At 42.7% G+C, this 15,364-nt stretch overlaps 1 protein-coding gene across 10 annotated transcripts in view; it reads left to right on the forward strand.

Annotated features, from left to right (window-relative positions):
• Positions 1–15,364, forward strand: part of SULF1 (sulfatase 1) — a 195,096-nt gene that overhangs the window by 145,625 nt on the left and 34,107 nt on the right. For 9 of the 10 annotated variants that reach the window (XM_051844555.3, XM_051844551.3, XM_051844554.3 and 6 more), the window contains exons 8-12: positions 2,226–2,376; positions 4,072–4,247; positions 5,973–6,101; positions 6,394–6,450; positions 7,265–7,394. In XM_051844555.3, coding sequence (XP_051700515.1) covers positions 2,226–2,376; positions 4,072–4,247; positions 5,973–6,101; positions 6,394–6,450; positions 7,265–7,394 — 643 coding nt within the window. Of the gene's footprint in view, positions 1–2,225; positions 2,377–4,071; positions 4,248–5,972; positions 6,102–6,393; positions 6,455–7,264; positions 7,395–15,364 lie in introns of those variants that run through there. The other variant, XM_089335355.1, reaches the window with a different exon arrangement.

The following is a 15,364-nucleotide window of genomic DNA, read 5'->3' on the forward strand; positions in this document are numbered from 1 at the left end:
GTTCAGTTGGCAACGGCAAGGGCTGGGCCAGGCCAAAGCCAAGAGCTTAGAACTCTGTTCAGGTATCCCATGTGTGTGGCAGTAACTCAAATACGTGAGCTGCTGTCATCTGCTGCCTTCCAGGGTGTGCATCTGCAGGAAGTTGGATGGAAAGGAAAGGAGCTGGGACTGTGACCAGGCACTTCCATGTAGGATGCAGGTGTTTGAAGCAGTGTCTTAACTGCTGTACCAAACACCTAGCCCATTCCAGGCATTTTTCAATGATAGTATATAATATAGTTGTTCCTCAAAACTGCTGCTTAAGAGAAGTGCCATTAGCCCCATTTACAGCTGAGCAAATTGGGCCACCCCTCTTTTCCACCTTATAAAGGCATCCCTGTAAATGGGAGCTGACTTACATTTCTGTAGGGAAGTCGCGCACTTTGAGAGAAGTGTCAGCTAAGCTAAATGTCATGTTGTACTTATGCCGTCGCCCTCTGCTGGCTGACCAGCACTCACGCTGACCAGCAGGATGACTTTGTGTACCAAGGAGACCCACAGTATTACACAAGCATTTTCTAGTGTCCAAAGGTAGGCTCTGCCAACGCATTGGATAAAAAGAATGCACAGTAACAGGTGACATGTGTATGGCTCATTGTGCATGGACATTTCCCGATGTATATCCATGTCTCAAACATTCAACGTTTTCCACGTGGGAAATCCACATCCCCACCACAAGCAGGGCAGCGATCAAGACGCCTGAGATCTGGACTTGCAGTGACTGACTGCTCCTCTAGCTTTATAACATTAATGATGGCATGGGGTCCCCGTCAATCACCACTGTCCACAATCTCTCACTCGTGGGATCCTCCCCAGAACAGAGACAGGTAATCACCTTTCTCAGCTTAGATCATTGCTTGTTCTGTGAGAGCGGTTGTAAAATTTTGGGTTCATATTAAAAGCAAATCCCTGACATAGGAGGGAAAAATGGGAACCAAATGGTCCCATTTTTTTTCTCTTGGCCTGAAAGAGCTCCTCACTTCTCTCTTTGTTCATGTTATTAAAACAAATGGGTTTTGGGACTCAGTCCTTGTTCTACCACCTACAAACTGTGTTCATCTGGAGAAGTTATTTAACTTTGCTAAGCCTTAGTTTTCTCAGCTATGAAATGGGGGTAATAAACATAGTTCCCAGAGCAGCTAAGGTCATAAATGAGTTAATGTATACCAAACACTTTGCACAATACCTGACACATGGTGAATACCTAGTCTTTAATATTAAATAATTTCTATGGGCTTAGTAGCATTTAAGGAGAAGGTTCAAGTGGATTGTAGTCTGGTGGAGAAACAGTTCTCTTTGAGAATTTCTCTCGTGTAGGTTTGCACTTTGGGAGCAGGAGGTAAAATTATCTAAGTCAAAGGAGCTGTGTAGGATGCCAGTATTGGCTTAAATTGTGGGTTCCCAATTGTGGGGTACATAGGACACTACTTGGATTTCTGAAGTAGGTAAAATCTAGGCTTGGACTAACCTATCCTGCAACAATAGCACCCACTTCCCTGTGTTTAATAAAAATCATGTCCTGCATCCATATTGATTTGTCTGTTGAATGAACAGCTTTATTACTAAATACCTATATTGCAAAAGTAGACTTGGTTATAATTCCAGTAAGGTGTAATTAGATTAATGATATTTACATACAAGATCAAGAGAGGAAAAAATTCATGCAGATTAGATACATAAATAATCAACAAAATAGCTCTAATAAATTCAGGAGGAAAAATGTGTTGAAATGATGATTCATCATCATTTCACATAAACATATGTGTGACTGTATTTAGTAGTGTAATTAGCAGTAAAATTTTTATGAGTTAACATCACCATGAGAACATTTCCTTCTATATGACTGAGTTTTACCTGCAGATTTGTAACAGAACCATATTGTCTGGATGTGCTTCCTACATGTTTTAGTCAATGAACCCAAATAAACTTGCATCAGTTACATGTTCAGCTGCCAGTCTTGGCTTTTTTAAGTTTGAAGTTGTATATCTGTACAGAATATATGCTATGTAGTATGGCGAATACTTCAGATCTTACTATAAGCACAAAAAGAAGGTACTTGGGAGAGAAAAATATCTTAGCAGTGCCTACATTATCTTTTTTAAATGATTGTTTCACCACCTATGACTTGAGATGTTTCCTTAAATGATGACGATATATCAGTAAGATTCCTTTCTGGATGTTTGCAGAACTCCTAGTTATAATTATGCACCAAATATGGATAAACACTGGATTATGCAGTACACAGGACCCATGCTGCCCATCCACATGGAATTCACCAATGTCCTACAGCGCAAAAGGCTTCAGACTTTGATGTCAGTGGATGATTCTGTCGAACGGGTAAGCACACGAACCTGCCTCAGGGAGAGGTTTTGGTCCAGCTTCTTTTGTGGAGACCCATTCTTGCTAATTCTGTTTCCCCTTTTCATTTTCCAGCATTGACAAGAGAGAGCAAAAGAGACAGAGAGAGAGAGAGAGTTCAGTGACTTTCTCACCCTTCCTTCTTTTGCCCCTTTCTGCTCACCTCTCCATGTGTGGCACTTACGGAGCCAGAGACAAAGAGGAGGGGAAAAAATGAAATCATCATAAATTAGGGGCCACACCCTCAAATTCCTTTAGAAATTGGCAATTAACCTAACTGTGTAAATGACTAAAGCAGGTCCTTGTACGACGGTGGAGAGTGGTGGGGATTGCAGGAAACCTGAAATTAAGAACCCCATCTAAAGCAAGCAGCAGCTGCTCAACCTCAGCAAATTTTTGCCATGAGGAAACATGAACAAAGCATCTATCTATAGGCTTCTTAGCATTTTAAAAGAAGATAGAAATACAAAAAATTTATTTCAAATTTCATAACATTCAAACCTAGCGTAAGTCAAACTAGACATACCTGAGGCTGGAGCTAGCTGCATCCATCTTGGAAGCAGCCTTTTTTTTGTTGTTTTTTTTTTTTTTTTTTTTTTTTTCTGTTGACAGGCAGTTAGACAGTGAGAGAGAGAGAGACCAAGAGAAAGGTCTTACTTTCCTTTGGTTCACCCCCCAAATGGCTGTTGCGGCCAGCGCGCCGCACCGATCCGAAGCCAGGAGCCAGGTGCTTCCTCCTGGTCTCCCATGCAGGTGCAGGGCCCAAGCACTTGGGCCATCCTCCACTGCACTCCCTGGCCACAGCAGAGAGCTGGACTGGAAGAGGAGCAACTGGGACAGAATCCGGCGCCTCAACCGGGACTAGAACCTGCCGGCGCCTCAGGCAGAGAATTAGCCTAGAGAGCCGCGGCACCAGCTGGAAGCAGCCTATTTTTAACCTAGATAATTAGATATCTGAATGATGATATGAAAATTTGCTTTAACAATGAATTTGCAAAACAAAACCTCTAAACTTTGGTGATAGAAATTTTGGCGGGTGGGAGGAGGGTATTGGCTTGTTTGTTTACTTTGTTTCATCAAACAGGTGAGCAAAGTCTGTAAGTAGAATGTTCCAGATTCAAAAAAGTTACTGGCCGGTGCCGTGGCACACTAGGCTAATCCTGCGCCTGCGGCGCTGGCACCCTGGGTTCTAGTCCCGGTTGGGGCACTGGTTCTGTCCCAGTTGCTCCTCTTCCAGTCCAGCTCTCTGCTGTGGCCCGGGAGTGCAGTGGAGGATGGCCCAAGTGCTTGGGCCCTGCACCCGCATGGGAGACCAGGAGGAAGCACCTGGCTCCTGCCTTCGGATCAGTGCAGTGTGCAGGCCGCAGCGGGCCAGCCGCAGTGGCCATTGAGGGGTGAACCAACGGAAAAAGGAAGACCTTTCTCTCTGTCTCTCTCTCTCACTGTCCACTCTGTCAAAAAATAAAAAAATAAAAAGTTACTTCTCAGCAGTGTCACTGGACCTGTAAGCAAACAGAAAATGTGGATGATGTTCAAGTGTGTGTGAGCCTTATCGCAATAACTCCTGCCCCATGGAAGCCATGGGGAAAGGCTTGGGGGAAATCATGCAGTGCTATGAAGTGCCATCTCCGCTGCCACGGTGGGCTCTGACTTGTCCCTGTGTTCTCATTTCAGCTGTATAATATGCTCGTGGAGACGGGGGAGCTGGAGAACACTTACATCATCTACACTGCCGACCACGGTTACCATATTGGGCAGTTTGGACTGGTCAAGGGGAAATCCATGCCATATGACTTTGATATTCGTGTGCCTTTCTTTATTCGTGGTCCAAGTGTGGAACCAGGATCAGTGTACGTACTGCAGCTTGCAACTTTCAGCTGTCATAGCTCATATGTGTCTAAGATAATTTGATTACCAATCTCAGTGTCTGGTTTCCTTTCATCCAAAACAAAAAAGGATGTATATAGGTTGGTAATTTAGAAGATGAAAACCTTTTCCCTCACCGCCACATGTTAAATTAACTGAAATACACTATTTAAAGGGAAAGGGAAAATAAGTGTATCAATGACTAATTCTCCCAAATTGACCAGAATCTGTGTCGTTTCAGCCCATGTACACATACAGAATGTGATCTCTGGGAATATCATTGTTGCCTTCTTTGAATCAGTGATCCACTGTCATTTTTAAAGACCATCTATGCCATTCTGCTTGTTCCTAATTTTAAGTATAGAAGTATATATATATATGTGTATGTATATATATAGAAGTATATATATATATAGAGAAGTATATATATATATATATATATATACTTCTTTATTGCTAAAGAAACTTAAAAGAAAACTAAAATCTGAAAAGCACTATTTCCTTTCGAAGGAAAAGAGACCTAAAAGACAGAGAATCTGAACTATTGTCTTAGGCCAGTGGCTGCACCTCCCTTTCCGTCTCTATTTCTCCGCCACAATGTGTCTCGCAAGCCTTGCCAGTCACGGCAGAGTCATTTGTGTAATTCAAGTCATGAGGCTGGGCACCTGGCTGGTGGTTAACCTGCTGATAAGGAAGCCTGCATTCCACCCCAGAGTACCTGGGTTTGATCCCCCACTCTGGCTCCTGATTCCAGCTTCCTGCTAATGCAGATCCTGGAAAGCATCAGTGATGGCTCAAGTTGTGTGTTCTTGCTACCCACATGGGAGACCTGGGTTGAATTCTCAGCTCCCTGCTTCAACATGGCCCAGCCCTGGCCATGGCAGGCATTTGGGGAGTGAACCAAAAGATGGGAGCTCTCGCTTATCTCTCTACCTCTAGAATAAATAAATAGTTGTTTCAAAAATATAGTAAATAGTTGTTTTAAAAATATAGTAAATAGTTGTTTTAAAAATACAGGATTATGTACATGAAAGAATTATGGAGAAAAAAGTAGAAAAGTAGAAATAACTGCAATGGCCCTTTAAAAGCACCTGCTTGCTGATATAACAACAGAGAAGCTGAGGGGCCTGACTCAGAGTTCCTGACAGTGACAGGGGGCCCAGACCCCCAGTCTATACTTCATCTGCTGCCACCCCACACTACATGCTGGGGAGACGATGATGGGAGAAAGAAGGGTGTCTTAGAAGAGCGATATGTCACTCAGGAGCATTAGAAATATCCTGGACACTGGCAGACCTTGGTAGAAGGTTTTATGCTTGAAGGACTAGGCAGCATGGATTGGATTGAATTGAATCATAAAAACTAGGTGTCCTCTTTTAGAATACTGACTTTTAAGACTTTGTTCAATATAGGGGTTGTGAACTACTGGGTTTTGAAGAAAGTATACATCCTACGAAAACCATTTATCACGCCACATGTTGCCTGGCAGTGCGGCCGGGGCACAAGGTTGCGGGCATCTCTCCAACCTGAGCACTGTGAGACTCCATTGATCTTTCTCAGTGCCATTGCTGCTGACCACTCCCTCACCCTGGCCGAATGCCACTGCCCATTCCTAGGAGCCCAGACGGGAGGGTGAGAAGAGTGGAAGACCAGTGAGTCTCTGCAGCTCTGAATGCCACCCTCTGACTGTAACCACCTGGCCCTTGCAGAGTCCCCCAGATCGTGCTCAACATCGACCTGGCCCCCACCATCCTGGATATCGCGGGCCTCGACACACCTCCTGATGTGGACGGCAAGTCTGTCCTCAAACTTCTGGACCTGGAAAAGCCAGGTAACAGGTGCGTCACTGTCTCGTCTCTCAGCCATCCCTAAGCACACTGAGCTCTGGCTGGCATCCAGAGCAAGCCCGCAGCTGCAAAAAAAAAAAGGGGGGGGGGAGGCAAAATAAGTTTTTCCCGTGAGGCTCACCCCACGCTGAGCCTTTCTCTGCTGTTGGTGAATAACACATTGATAAAGGTGCAGTCATGGTCTGTGGGAAGTGAGAGGTGTTTCTTTAAATAAACTGTTAGCACAGATCCATTCGGAAAGATGTCCAGATGCCAACAGTAAATATTATTATTTTGCTTTCAGGTTTCGAACAAACAAGAAGGCCAAAATTTGGCGTGATACATTCCTAGTGGAAAGAGGGTAATTATTGGTTCCTGGGGTACTTCTGGGAACCCATCCTAGTGGGCAGCTCTCCCTGCTGGGAATTTTTTTTCTCCTCCTTATTTTGGTTTACAAAGCATGCAGATTTCATAAGCCTAGTTGCAAGATTGAATAGTTTGCTGCCTATTCTTTACCAGCCAGCTGAGCAATTACTGCTGCAGAGAATTGTAAAGAATAAATTCTCGTAAGATAGGACCAAAGCCTTGAATTACTGTTGCATTGCTCAGTCATTGCTAATTGAACCAGCTGGTTCACTTCCCCAGTAGTCTTTCCCAAGTCCTTCTCTCTGTAGACTCCACGGTTGGCCTGGCACCCTACTTTCTACTGCTTTCTTCATGTTGCCTTTTTAATGTCATTAAGTATATACATTTGTTCATTGTAATGATTTTCATAGTCATGTCTGGGTCTCCCATTTCCATTCATAAAGCTCATTGCCTTGTTTTTCTCCAAACATAAATTGGGAGACAGAAAAGCAGGTATATAATTGGGTTATTTTAAGAGAAGAGCTAAAAAAGGACACATAACACCAAATATCTTTCCCAAGTTTTGAGATCAATGCTTTTGAGGGGCATGATTCTTCCATATCCTGACCTCTCATCCTCACAACACCCAGTTTGTAATCTTCATCATGGGCTTTTCAAATGAAGTTCTGTAGACAGAGGGTTAACATCTGTTTCTTGCTGTTTGGAGAACATGAAATCATTGGACAGGGAAGGCAGAGAGAACAGGTAGGACTCAGGGAATGTCGTTCAGATCACTTCTCACATAAGAGTCTTTTCCCTTTTTGTCAAAGCAAATTTCTACGTAAGAAGGAAGAATCCAGCAAGAATATCCAACAGTCCAATCACTTGCCCAAATATGAGAGGGTCAAAGAGCTGTGCCAGCAGGCCAGGTACCAGACAGCCTGTGAACAACCTGGGCAGGTGAGTGACACCCTTTGCTTTACCCTCCCTCGTGCATTCATTCATTTCTAATTTCAAAGATTTACTTAATGTAGATTTGTGTGGATGTCAGCTTTTCATCCTGGGCATGAGGGCAAACTCACTGTGACACCTCTCCACTGACAGAATCATTTAGCGGTCCAGCCTGGGCTACCTCATTACTACTTGTGTTCCCTCCAGATTAATTAAAAAAAAAAAAAAAAAAAAAAAAAAAAAAAGATGGTGCTCTCAGAGAGAGCTCTGTACTGAAAGACACTGGCTCCAACTGAAAAGGTTCCTGGGACCCTGGGACCAAGGAGAATGTTCCTGTTAACCGGTCATCAGGGTGTGGTAAAAAGACTACATAGTCAAGACATGGGTAGATGCTGGGGCTCTGGGCAGTGAGCCAGCCCTAGAAATGTGCTGGGGTCTTCCCACAAGGTTAACATCTGAGGTCATCTAGCCCAGAGTGGAAGACAGAATCTGTGAGCAAGATGGGGTAATGGGAAAGGAAACCCTGTTCTATATGTGTATTGTTTCTTCCCCTGCTCACAAAGTCTCTTGACTCAACTATTTCATTAGAATGAATCCTTTTTATGAATGGAAATATTACTATGGAATCCAAGGCCACCCGGAACACCTACCATTACCAATGAGAGCTAAAGAAATAACATACCAAATTCACATTGCTTTTATGGAAAGTGAGAACATATGGACACCTATCATTTGAAATATTCTTCACTGGAATCTATACTAGCTAAAAGAAAATGCTATGTCATAATGAGAGAGAAGTTGAATCTCTACCTAAATCACCATAACTTAGGAAAAAATCAGGAAAGTGGTAAGAACTAATATGTGCCGAGCACTTGTTTTAAATCATGGTACATAGGTTTCTATATGCGCTTATTCAAATTATTCCCCGTATTTGTCAAGGGTGGTAGGCATTGTCATCCACTATTTGTTTACAAAGGGTGACTGGCAGGTTGGCAAAACTAGGTCCAAAAAGGAGTTTAATTTAAACACCTAAGCCACTTGCTGCCCTCCAAGGTAGATTGCCTTAATGAGGTAAAGGAGACTCCAGATATTTTGTGCATCTTTGTAAGTTATCTGACCTCTCAATATCCACACGATTTAGTCAATACCAGTTCAAGATAGCACGCATGAAAGGAGTAGCGTGGTTATTAAAATGGACTCATTCATTATACTTTTATGATATGGTATCTAGCTTCTTGAATAGAGACAAATATTATAAACAACTTGATCCCTCTCCTCCTTAGTTCCTCAGGCTTTTTCGTACACAGCATCCCTTTGAAATAGAAGAGGGTGGGCAGGGAGAGCTGCTAAAGGAAAGGATAAACCCCGGCCTTCATGGCATTCTAGTAAGTCTTAATTTTCAAGTGTTTAGGAGAGAAGCATAGACCTACTCATTATATTTTAATTTGAAGTCTTCAAACCTTTCTTCTGGAAGCTGTAAGTATCGTTATGAATAAAACCTCAGAATTGTTTTGTAACTCTAAGATGATTTTTATGAGCCAGCTGCAATAGACTAGTTACTTTTACTCAGGAGTTGGAAATGTTCAGTATTAAATGTGAATTATACAAATTGGTGCATTTGTTGCTGTGTTAGCCCTCTAAGTGGTGAACATTATAACCATTTGGGAATAAGGTACACTGCCTACCTTTCAGGATACAATTCTGCAAATCCCTCCTATCTGGCTTGCCCTGAAGTTTTACTCTGTGCCCTGAAGGGCAAATGTTGCATAAACTAGGTTATGGTACTTTGGCACAAGCTTTTCACTTACATGTTGAATGCTATGTTAAAAACTTAATTTTGCTTTTTCCTATTTTTATAAACTCGTTTTGCGCCCATAGAATGCTTGCTTTCCTGTGTACAGGTTCCCTGCAATTCTCTGCTGCTGCATTCCTATGTGAATTGGAATGAACTAAGATTCCATTGCATGGATATATGAGAATGTCAGCAACGATCACTTTGAGAAGTACCTGAATTAGGGGAACAAAGAATCAGGCTATGCCCCTGGCAGTGATGTATTTTTGTAGACTGTCTTTAAATGGGCTATTGTGGGCTCCAGAAAGGGTGAGACACAGAGCGGGTTTCAGACTACTCAAGCCTCAGTGTATCCATGGCCCTAGTGAATTATTCATCTAAGCTCATGGTAGGTGCTGTGTGGTCCCCAAACCAGATCAGCATCACCTGGGAGCTAGTTAGAAATGCAGTTTCTCTGGCCACTCCAGACTTACTGAATCAGAAGCCCTCAGGGTGAGGCAGGGCAGGCTGTGCTTATTATATTTTCCAGGTGACTCTGATGCTCCTTGAAAGTGTGAGAAGTGCTGTTCTCACCCCCTACCGAGCCTACTGATGGAGTTCAAGCCATGGCATAAAATTCTGAGAACTTCAGGAAAATGTTGAGCCTCTTGAAGGCACATATGGAAACCGGGTGAAACCTGATAGCTCTCTCGTGTTCTATAGAATCCCTGTGTCTTAGCCTTTTACTCTTCCTAGCTGGCTCTTTTGAAGATCATCTCTCCAGTGGCAGCATTGCTGACTTTAAAAAGGGAGGAAGAAAACCCAGAAAAATAAGATTGCTTTGTTCAGGGTCAAGGTGACAGCTAAGCCTAGAATGAACTTACTTGGAATCTGCTCCCCTGTCACTGGCTTCGCACCTGGCCTGCACCTCGTCTGACTCAAGCTAACTATTTCCATTGTAAGGTGACACGGTCTTAAGTTTGGCTTTCCACAGGATATGAAGGGGAAAAAATCAGCAATATTGCCCTATTTTTCTCCTTCCCAATCAACAAAGAGAATGTATGCCCTCTTCTGCCGCACTCCGTGCCTGGCCACCTAAGCATGGTTTGGTAGAATCAGCATGAATGCAAGAAACAGAGTAAGAAAAGGAAAAAGGAATTTGAGGTCAAAAGGTTCGGCTTAGAATATTGGCAGCTACCACTTTCTCATCGTGTCTTCCTGAGTTTCAGGTTTTCCATCTCGAAACAGAGAAAATGAATCTCACTCTTGTGAAGATTAAGTGATATCATATATGTCAAGTGCTAGGTGAGACTGAGATTAATTTTCTCCAGTGTGCAAACATTGGGTGTTGTTACTGTTCCAGGCCATTCTACCTGTCTTATTCGTTCCTTGGAACCAAAGGGGAATTAAAATGGGCTGCAATCCCAGATACTTGGCATTGCTTCTTGACTGCGCATAGAACAACCAGCAGGGACTAATTAAGACAACCTGGACATATGTGTTTGCATTATTTCCCTGTTCCTGAATTAATATGAAGTCCCACCACTCTCTCTGCTCGGTGTTACACTCCCAAGTACATTTATGTGCAGACATACCTCTCCCTGTGCACACATGCAGGTGTGCACACTCATGTGCAGATCTGAACTTTCGTCTTCAAAGGCTTCTGTTCAGCAGAAAGCACAGATCGGTGATGCTCAGCTCCGGCTGCACATTGAAATCACCTGGAGAAGCTTTTGAAAAATACTCATGCATCACCTCACCCCAGACCAGTCAGAGAAGTCAAAGGTGAAGGGAGGCATCTGTATTTATTTAACAGGGTTAAGAAACACATGGGGCAGGTATTTGGTGCAGCAGTTAAGATTGCCACTTGTGATTCCAGCGTCCCATACTGGAGTGCCTAGGTCTGAGTCTCAGCTCCACGCCCTGTTGCAGCTCCCCACTAATGTGCATCATGGGAGGCTGCAGACAGATGATGGCTCAAAGAGCTGAGTCCCTGCTACCCATGTGGGAGTCCCAGGTCCTGGCCTTGGTTTTGCCCAGTCACATTGTTCAAGGCATTTGGGGAGTGAATAGTAAATGGAAGAGATCTCTCTTGTGCTTTCAAATAAATAAGAAAAAGTTTAAAATGCAAAGAAAAGAATCACAGGCCTAGAATCAAAGAATGTCAAAGTTAGAAGGAGTCTTAGAAATCTACCATTTTCTTGCTAAGGAAATTTAGGTCCCAAACACTTAAGCTACAAAGCAAAGCCAAAACCTGCATCTTTTCACTTCACATTGAGGACTTTGTTCCCTATAGTGTGCTACCTCTGCAAAAGTGTAAGGCTGTAGATTTTCCCTTTGAAATTATGAATGGTGTTTGCTATGAATGACTGGCTCCCACCATTCACAGCACCTACAGCAGTGGTTCTCAGTCTTGATTACACGTTAGCATTTCACGAGCAGCTTTAGAAAAGCTGTTCAAGTGCCACCCGGGACAAATTAAATCAGGATCCCTAGGGAGGGATCCCAGGTGGTATTGCTTTTTTCGAGCTCCCAGACGATTGAGAGCCATAGACGCTGAGTGAGCATTATTGGGTTGTTTGTTTTTCCTCCTAGGTATAGATTATGATTCCTTCGACAAGCTATATAAAGGGAAATTCCTCGGGCATCCAGTTTTGAAACACATTTTATATATGCTCTGGCATTGAAAAGGAAAAAAGCAGCCTGTTTTGTTTTAATAAAGCAAATGCCACGTCCTTTAGTTGGGTTGTTGAATTCCAGTGTTCTGGCAACTTAGTTTGTGGCTCTGCTACTGTGTCAGATAGAGCATCAAAGATTTGTTTAAAATTCATCAAGCAAGCAAGTTGAGAATATTATAAAGGAAATTCGAATATCACTTGTTGAGAGTAAAATAATTTGGTTCCAGGAACCGTGTTCTCCTCCTAAAGTTTTCCCTTTGACCCTTTGTGGCCAGCTACAGAGCATGAGTAGAAACACATTTACCAGTGAGCTCTGGTTAGAACTGTTAGTTTGCCAGAAATGGATAGCCTGCTTCCAGAAACTCCTGGAACCCTGGTACAAACTGCAGCCTGGCTCACAGACATCTCCAGGCTGTCCTGATTCCAGAGGGCACATGCAGAAGCACTGAGTCCCCGGCCATCCTTGGACGGAATTCTCATCTGTCCACGGGCCCAGTGGGGCACACTCAGCCTGCAAGGCTTGCTTCCTTACAACTCCAGTCTGAAGGCTGTGTCTGAATGGCTGTTCTGCTCAGACAGATTGCTTCTGTACATTTACTTCAAGCAAGACAGAAGGACGCGCACGCACCTAAGGACAGCCGTTTACTCATAAACTACATAACATGAACCCACCGTGTCTACATAGGCTGTGTCTTCTCAGCTGCCTGGTCAGGTTCCCCTTAACCCTGTCCCTCGAACACAGCACGGGCATCCCAGGCTCCCATCTGCCTACAAGCTGGTGCCTCTGCCTTCCAGGATCCACACCTTGGCCCAAGCCACTCTCCTTTATATCGCTGTCCTGGGTAGGGTACCCAGTGAAAGTCACTTTCTTGGTACATAACCATGAGTAATCACTTCACCTAACTCTGCCTCTGTTTCTTCACCTGTAAAATGGATGTAATAATAGTACCTGCTGTGGAGCATTGCTATAAAAACTGAGCTAGGCATGTCAAGCACCAGGAACAGTGCCCGGCACATTGCAAGAACTCAACAAGTTCTTCTTGTGGATTGCTGGGGGCCATGCACCGATTTTATTTTTCCTGAAGTGCAAGGACCATTCTTCCAGCATCCCAATGTTGATTTTTACAAATGATTACCCAGTTGAAAATCTAAAGGAAGAAACACTTCTCTCCCTTCTACTTCTTCCTTTCTAGTTTCTTGTTCCATCCCCCCCCCCAAAAAAAACAAAGGAGGTAAACAGCCTGGGCACAGGTTCTTCACAGTTACAGGCAAACTTGACAATGGCTTGAGCTCAGTAGCAATTTGAACAGGGATGTTTATTCTGTCTCTTCTTCTCCAGTGCTGAGATAAAATTTTAGACACATGTCCACATGAAGGTAACTGTTTTTTATGATGTTGGTACCGGCATTAAGGATATCAGATTATCACAGAATTGCTGTACATTTGTTACATTTCAGAGAACATGATTTGACCTGCATGATGGCCAAATCCACATAAGACACATAATATTGAAGAATGTGAGCATGTTTGTGTGCATTTGTATGTGTGTAATTAAGCTTTCATTGGTATGTAACTTTGAAAAACTTGCATCCAAATTTGTTTTTGCAAATGGGCATGAGTATGCATGCATAAGAACATAGAGCATCCTTAACCAATCTGAGAAATGTATGTATTGCAAAATGTGCAATTATCATGATGATCTGCTAGTTACTTCAGGTGGAGCTATACAATCACCTAATGTCATGCTAAGCATTTTGCATGGGAAACTAGTATATAAAATATCTATTATGCCAATTTGTTTTTTAAAAAATTTGCTTTATTTATTTGAAAGGCAGAGTGTGTGTGTGTGTGTGTGTGTGTGTGAAAAGAGAGAGAGAGAGAGATCTATCTATCTGCTGGTTTACTCCCCAAACAACAGCTGTGGCTAGGCCAGGCTGAAGCCAGGAACCAGGAACTCCATCCAGGTGTCCTATGTGGGTGGCAGGGGCCCAATTATTCAGGCCATCTTCTGCTGCCTTTCCAGGCACATTAGCAGGAAGCGATATGGGATGCCATTGTTGCAAGCAGAGGCTTAAACCACTGTGCAAACAATGCCAGCCCTTCATGCCCATTTTAAACAGGAAGACACTGAAGCTGAGATGGGAAAATAATTTTGCCAAAGTCACACAGCTAGAAGAGTGATGAGTCTGAGTTCAAACAGATTTGTGTGATTCAAAGTCATGAACTCCCCCACCAAATAATAATGATTCTGTTATGTATGATTTCCAACCTGGAAACATTAACTTCCCCAAGAGTTAGATAGACATGCTGGAAGGTCAATTACGATAGTACTGCTCTGGATTCATACAGTATATCTTTTCCCCCAGAACTCCACACTCAACAATGTATTCTCAGGACATATGCGTGAGGCCAAGAGAAGAAAGCATTATTTTACCAGATGTGGAATCTAGAAGAACAAAGATTCTGCAAATTGCTGAAGGCCATAGAGATAGCGCAAGAGAAAATTAAAATTGAATTCTTTAGGTTCCCAACCTAATACTTATCTCCATTAAAAATGGCTACCTCTCATCAAGTGGACACTATATCCAGTTCATCAAGCAATAAATTTGGAGGCTGTGTTTGTATAATTAAAGACAAAAAAAAAAAAAAAAGCTGCCTTTGTTGAGTACCTACCACGTGCCAAATTCTTGCAGAGCCTGTTATCTCCAGCTCTCCTGATCCACACAGCTAACTTGCCTGGGGCCGCATAGCGATGTGATAAAGCTGGTATTCAAATCCAGGCTTTTATAGTTTGAAAGTTCAGATTTTTTTCCTTTAAGCCACACAATAAGGGTACGAAATTCCATTCCCAAATCCAAGACAGGATACATGTGGTATTCACTACAAATCCTCTCCAAAAATGAATGGTGGCAGCGCATTATGTTGTTATAAGGATGAAATGAATACATTCCTATAAAGTGCTCTATACCAGTATGTGATATCAACTAAGAATGCAGTAGATGACAGTAATGGCGTGGTAAAGATGATGATGACTTGGACTGATTGAAAGACATTTGACACATTTCTCATTAAGTTTGATTTTGTCAAGCTGGCTACACACATGTATCCTTGTACCAAAATAGCCAGCTTCCTCATCAGAAGTTATTTGCATGCAGAGCTAATCAATCAAAACCAGTAATGTGTAATTATCTATCAGAGTGATTGTGTGCCAAGTTAACTTCTGGGAATAATTCAAGAATATGAGACATAGTCCTTGCCTTTAATTCTAAGTTCCAGTGTAGTTGGAAAGGTTAGAATGAAATAATAATGAAAGAAATTATCTATCGAGCTATTAAATTAGTTCTATCTGCACCATAAATGTGCAGAATAGTTTGTGGAATGAATGTGTACTAAATTATTGCTACAAACTGACCCATCAAAAAGATAGGGGAAAATTGATTGATGTTGTCCCAGGAAGTCAGGAAGGGACTTGCAAAAAAACAGTGGATGGTAGATGAAGATGGAGACAGTGGGATTTGGCAATTAACTGA

Source organism: Oryctolagus cuniculus, chromosome 6 (assembly GCF_051225735.1).
Source record: "Oryctolagus cuniculus isolate XC-2025 breed Fujian yellow rabbit chromosome 6, ASM5122573v1, whole genome shotgun sequence".
Classification (NCBI taxonomy): Eukaryota; Metazoa; Chordata; class Mammalia; order Lagomorpha; family Leporidae; genus Oryctolagus; species Oryctolagus cuniculus.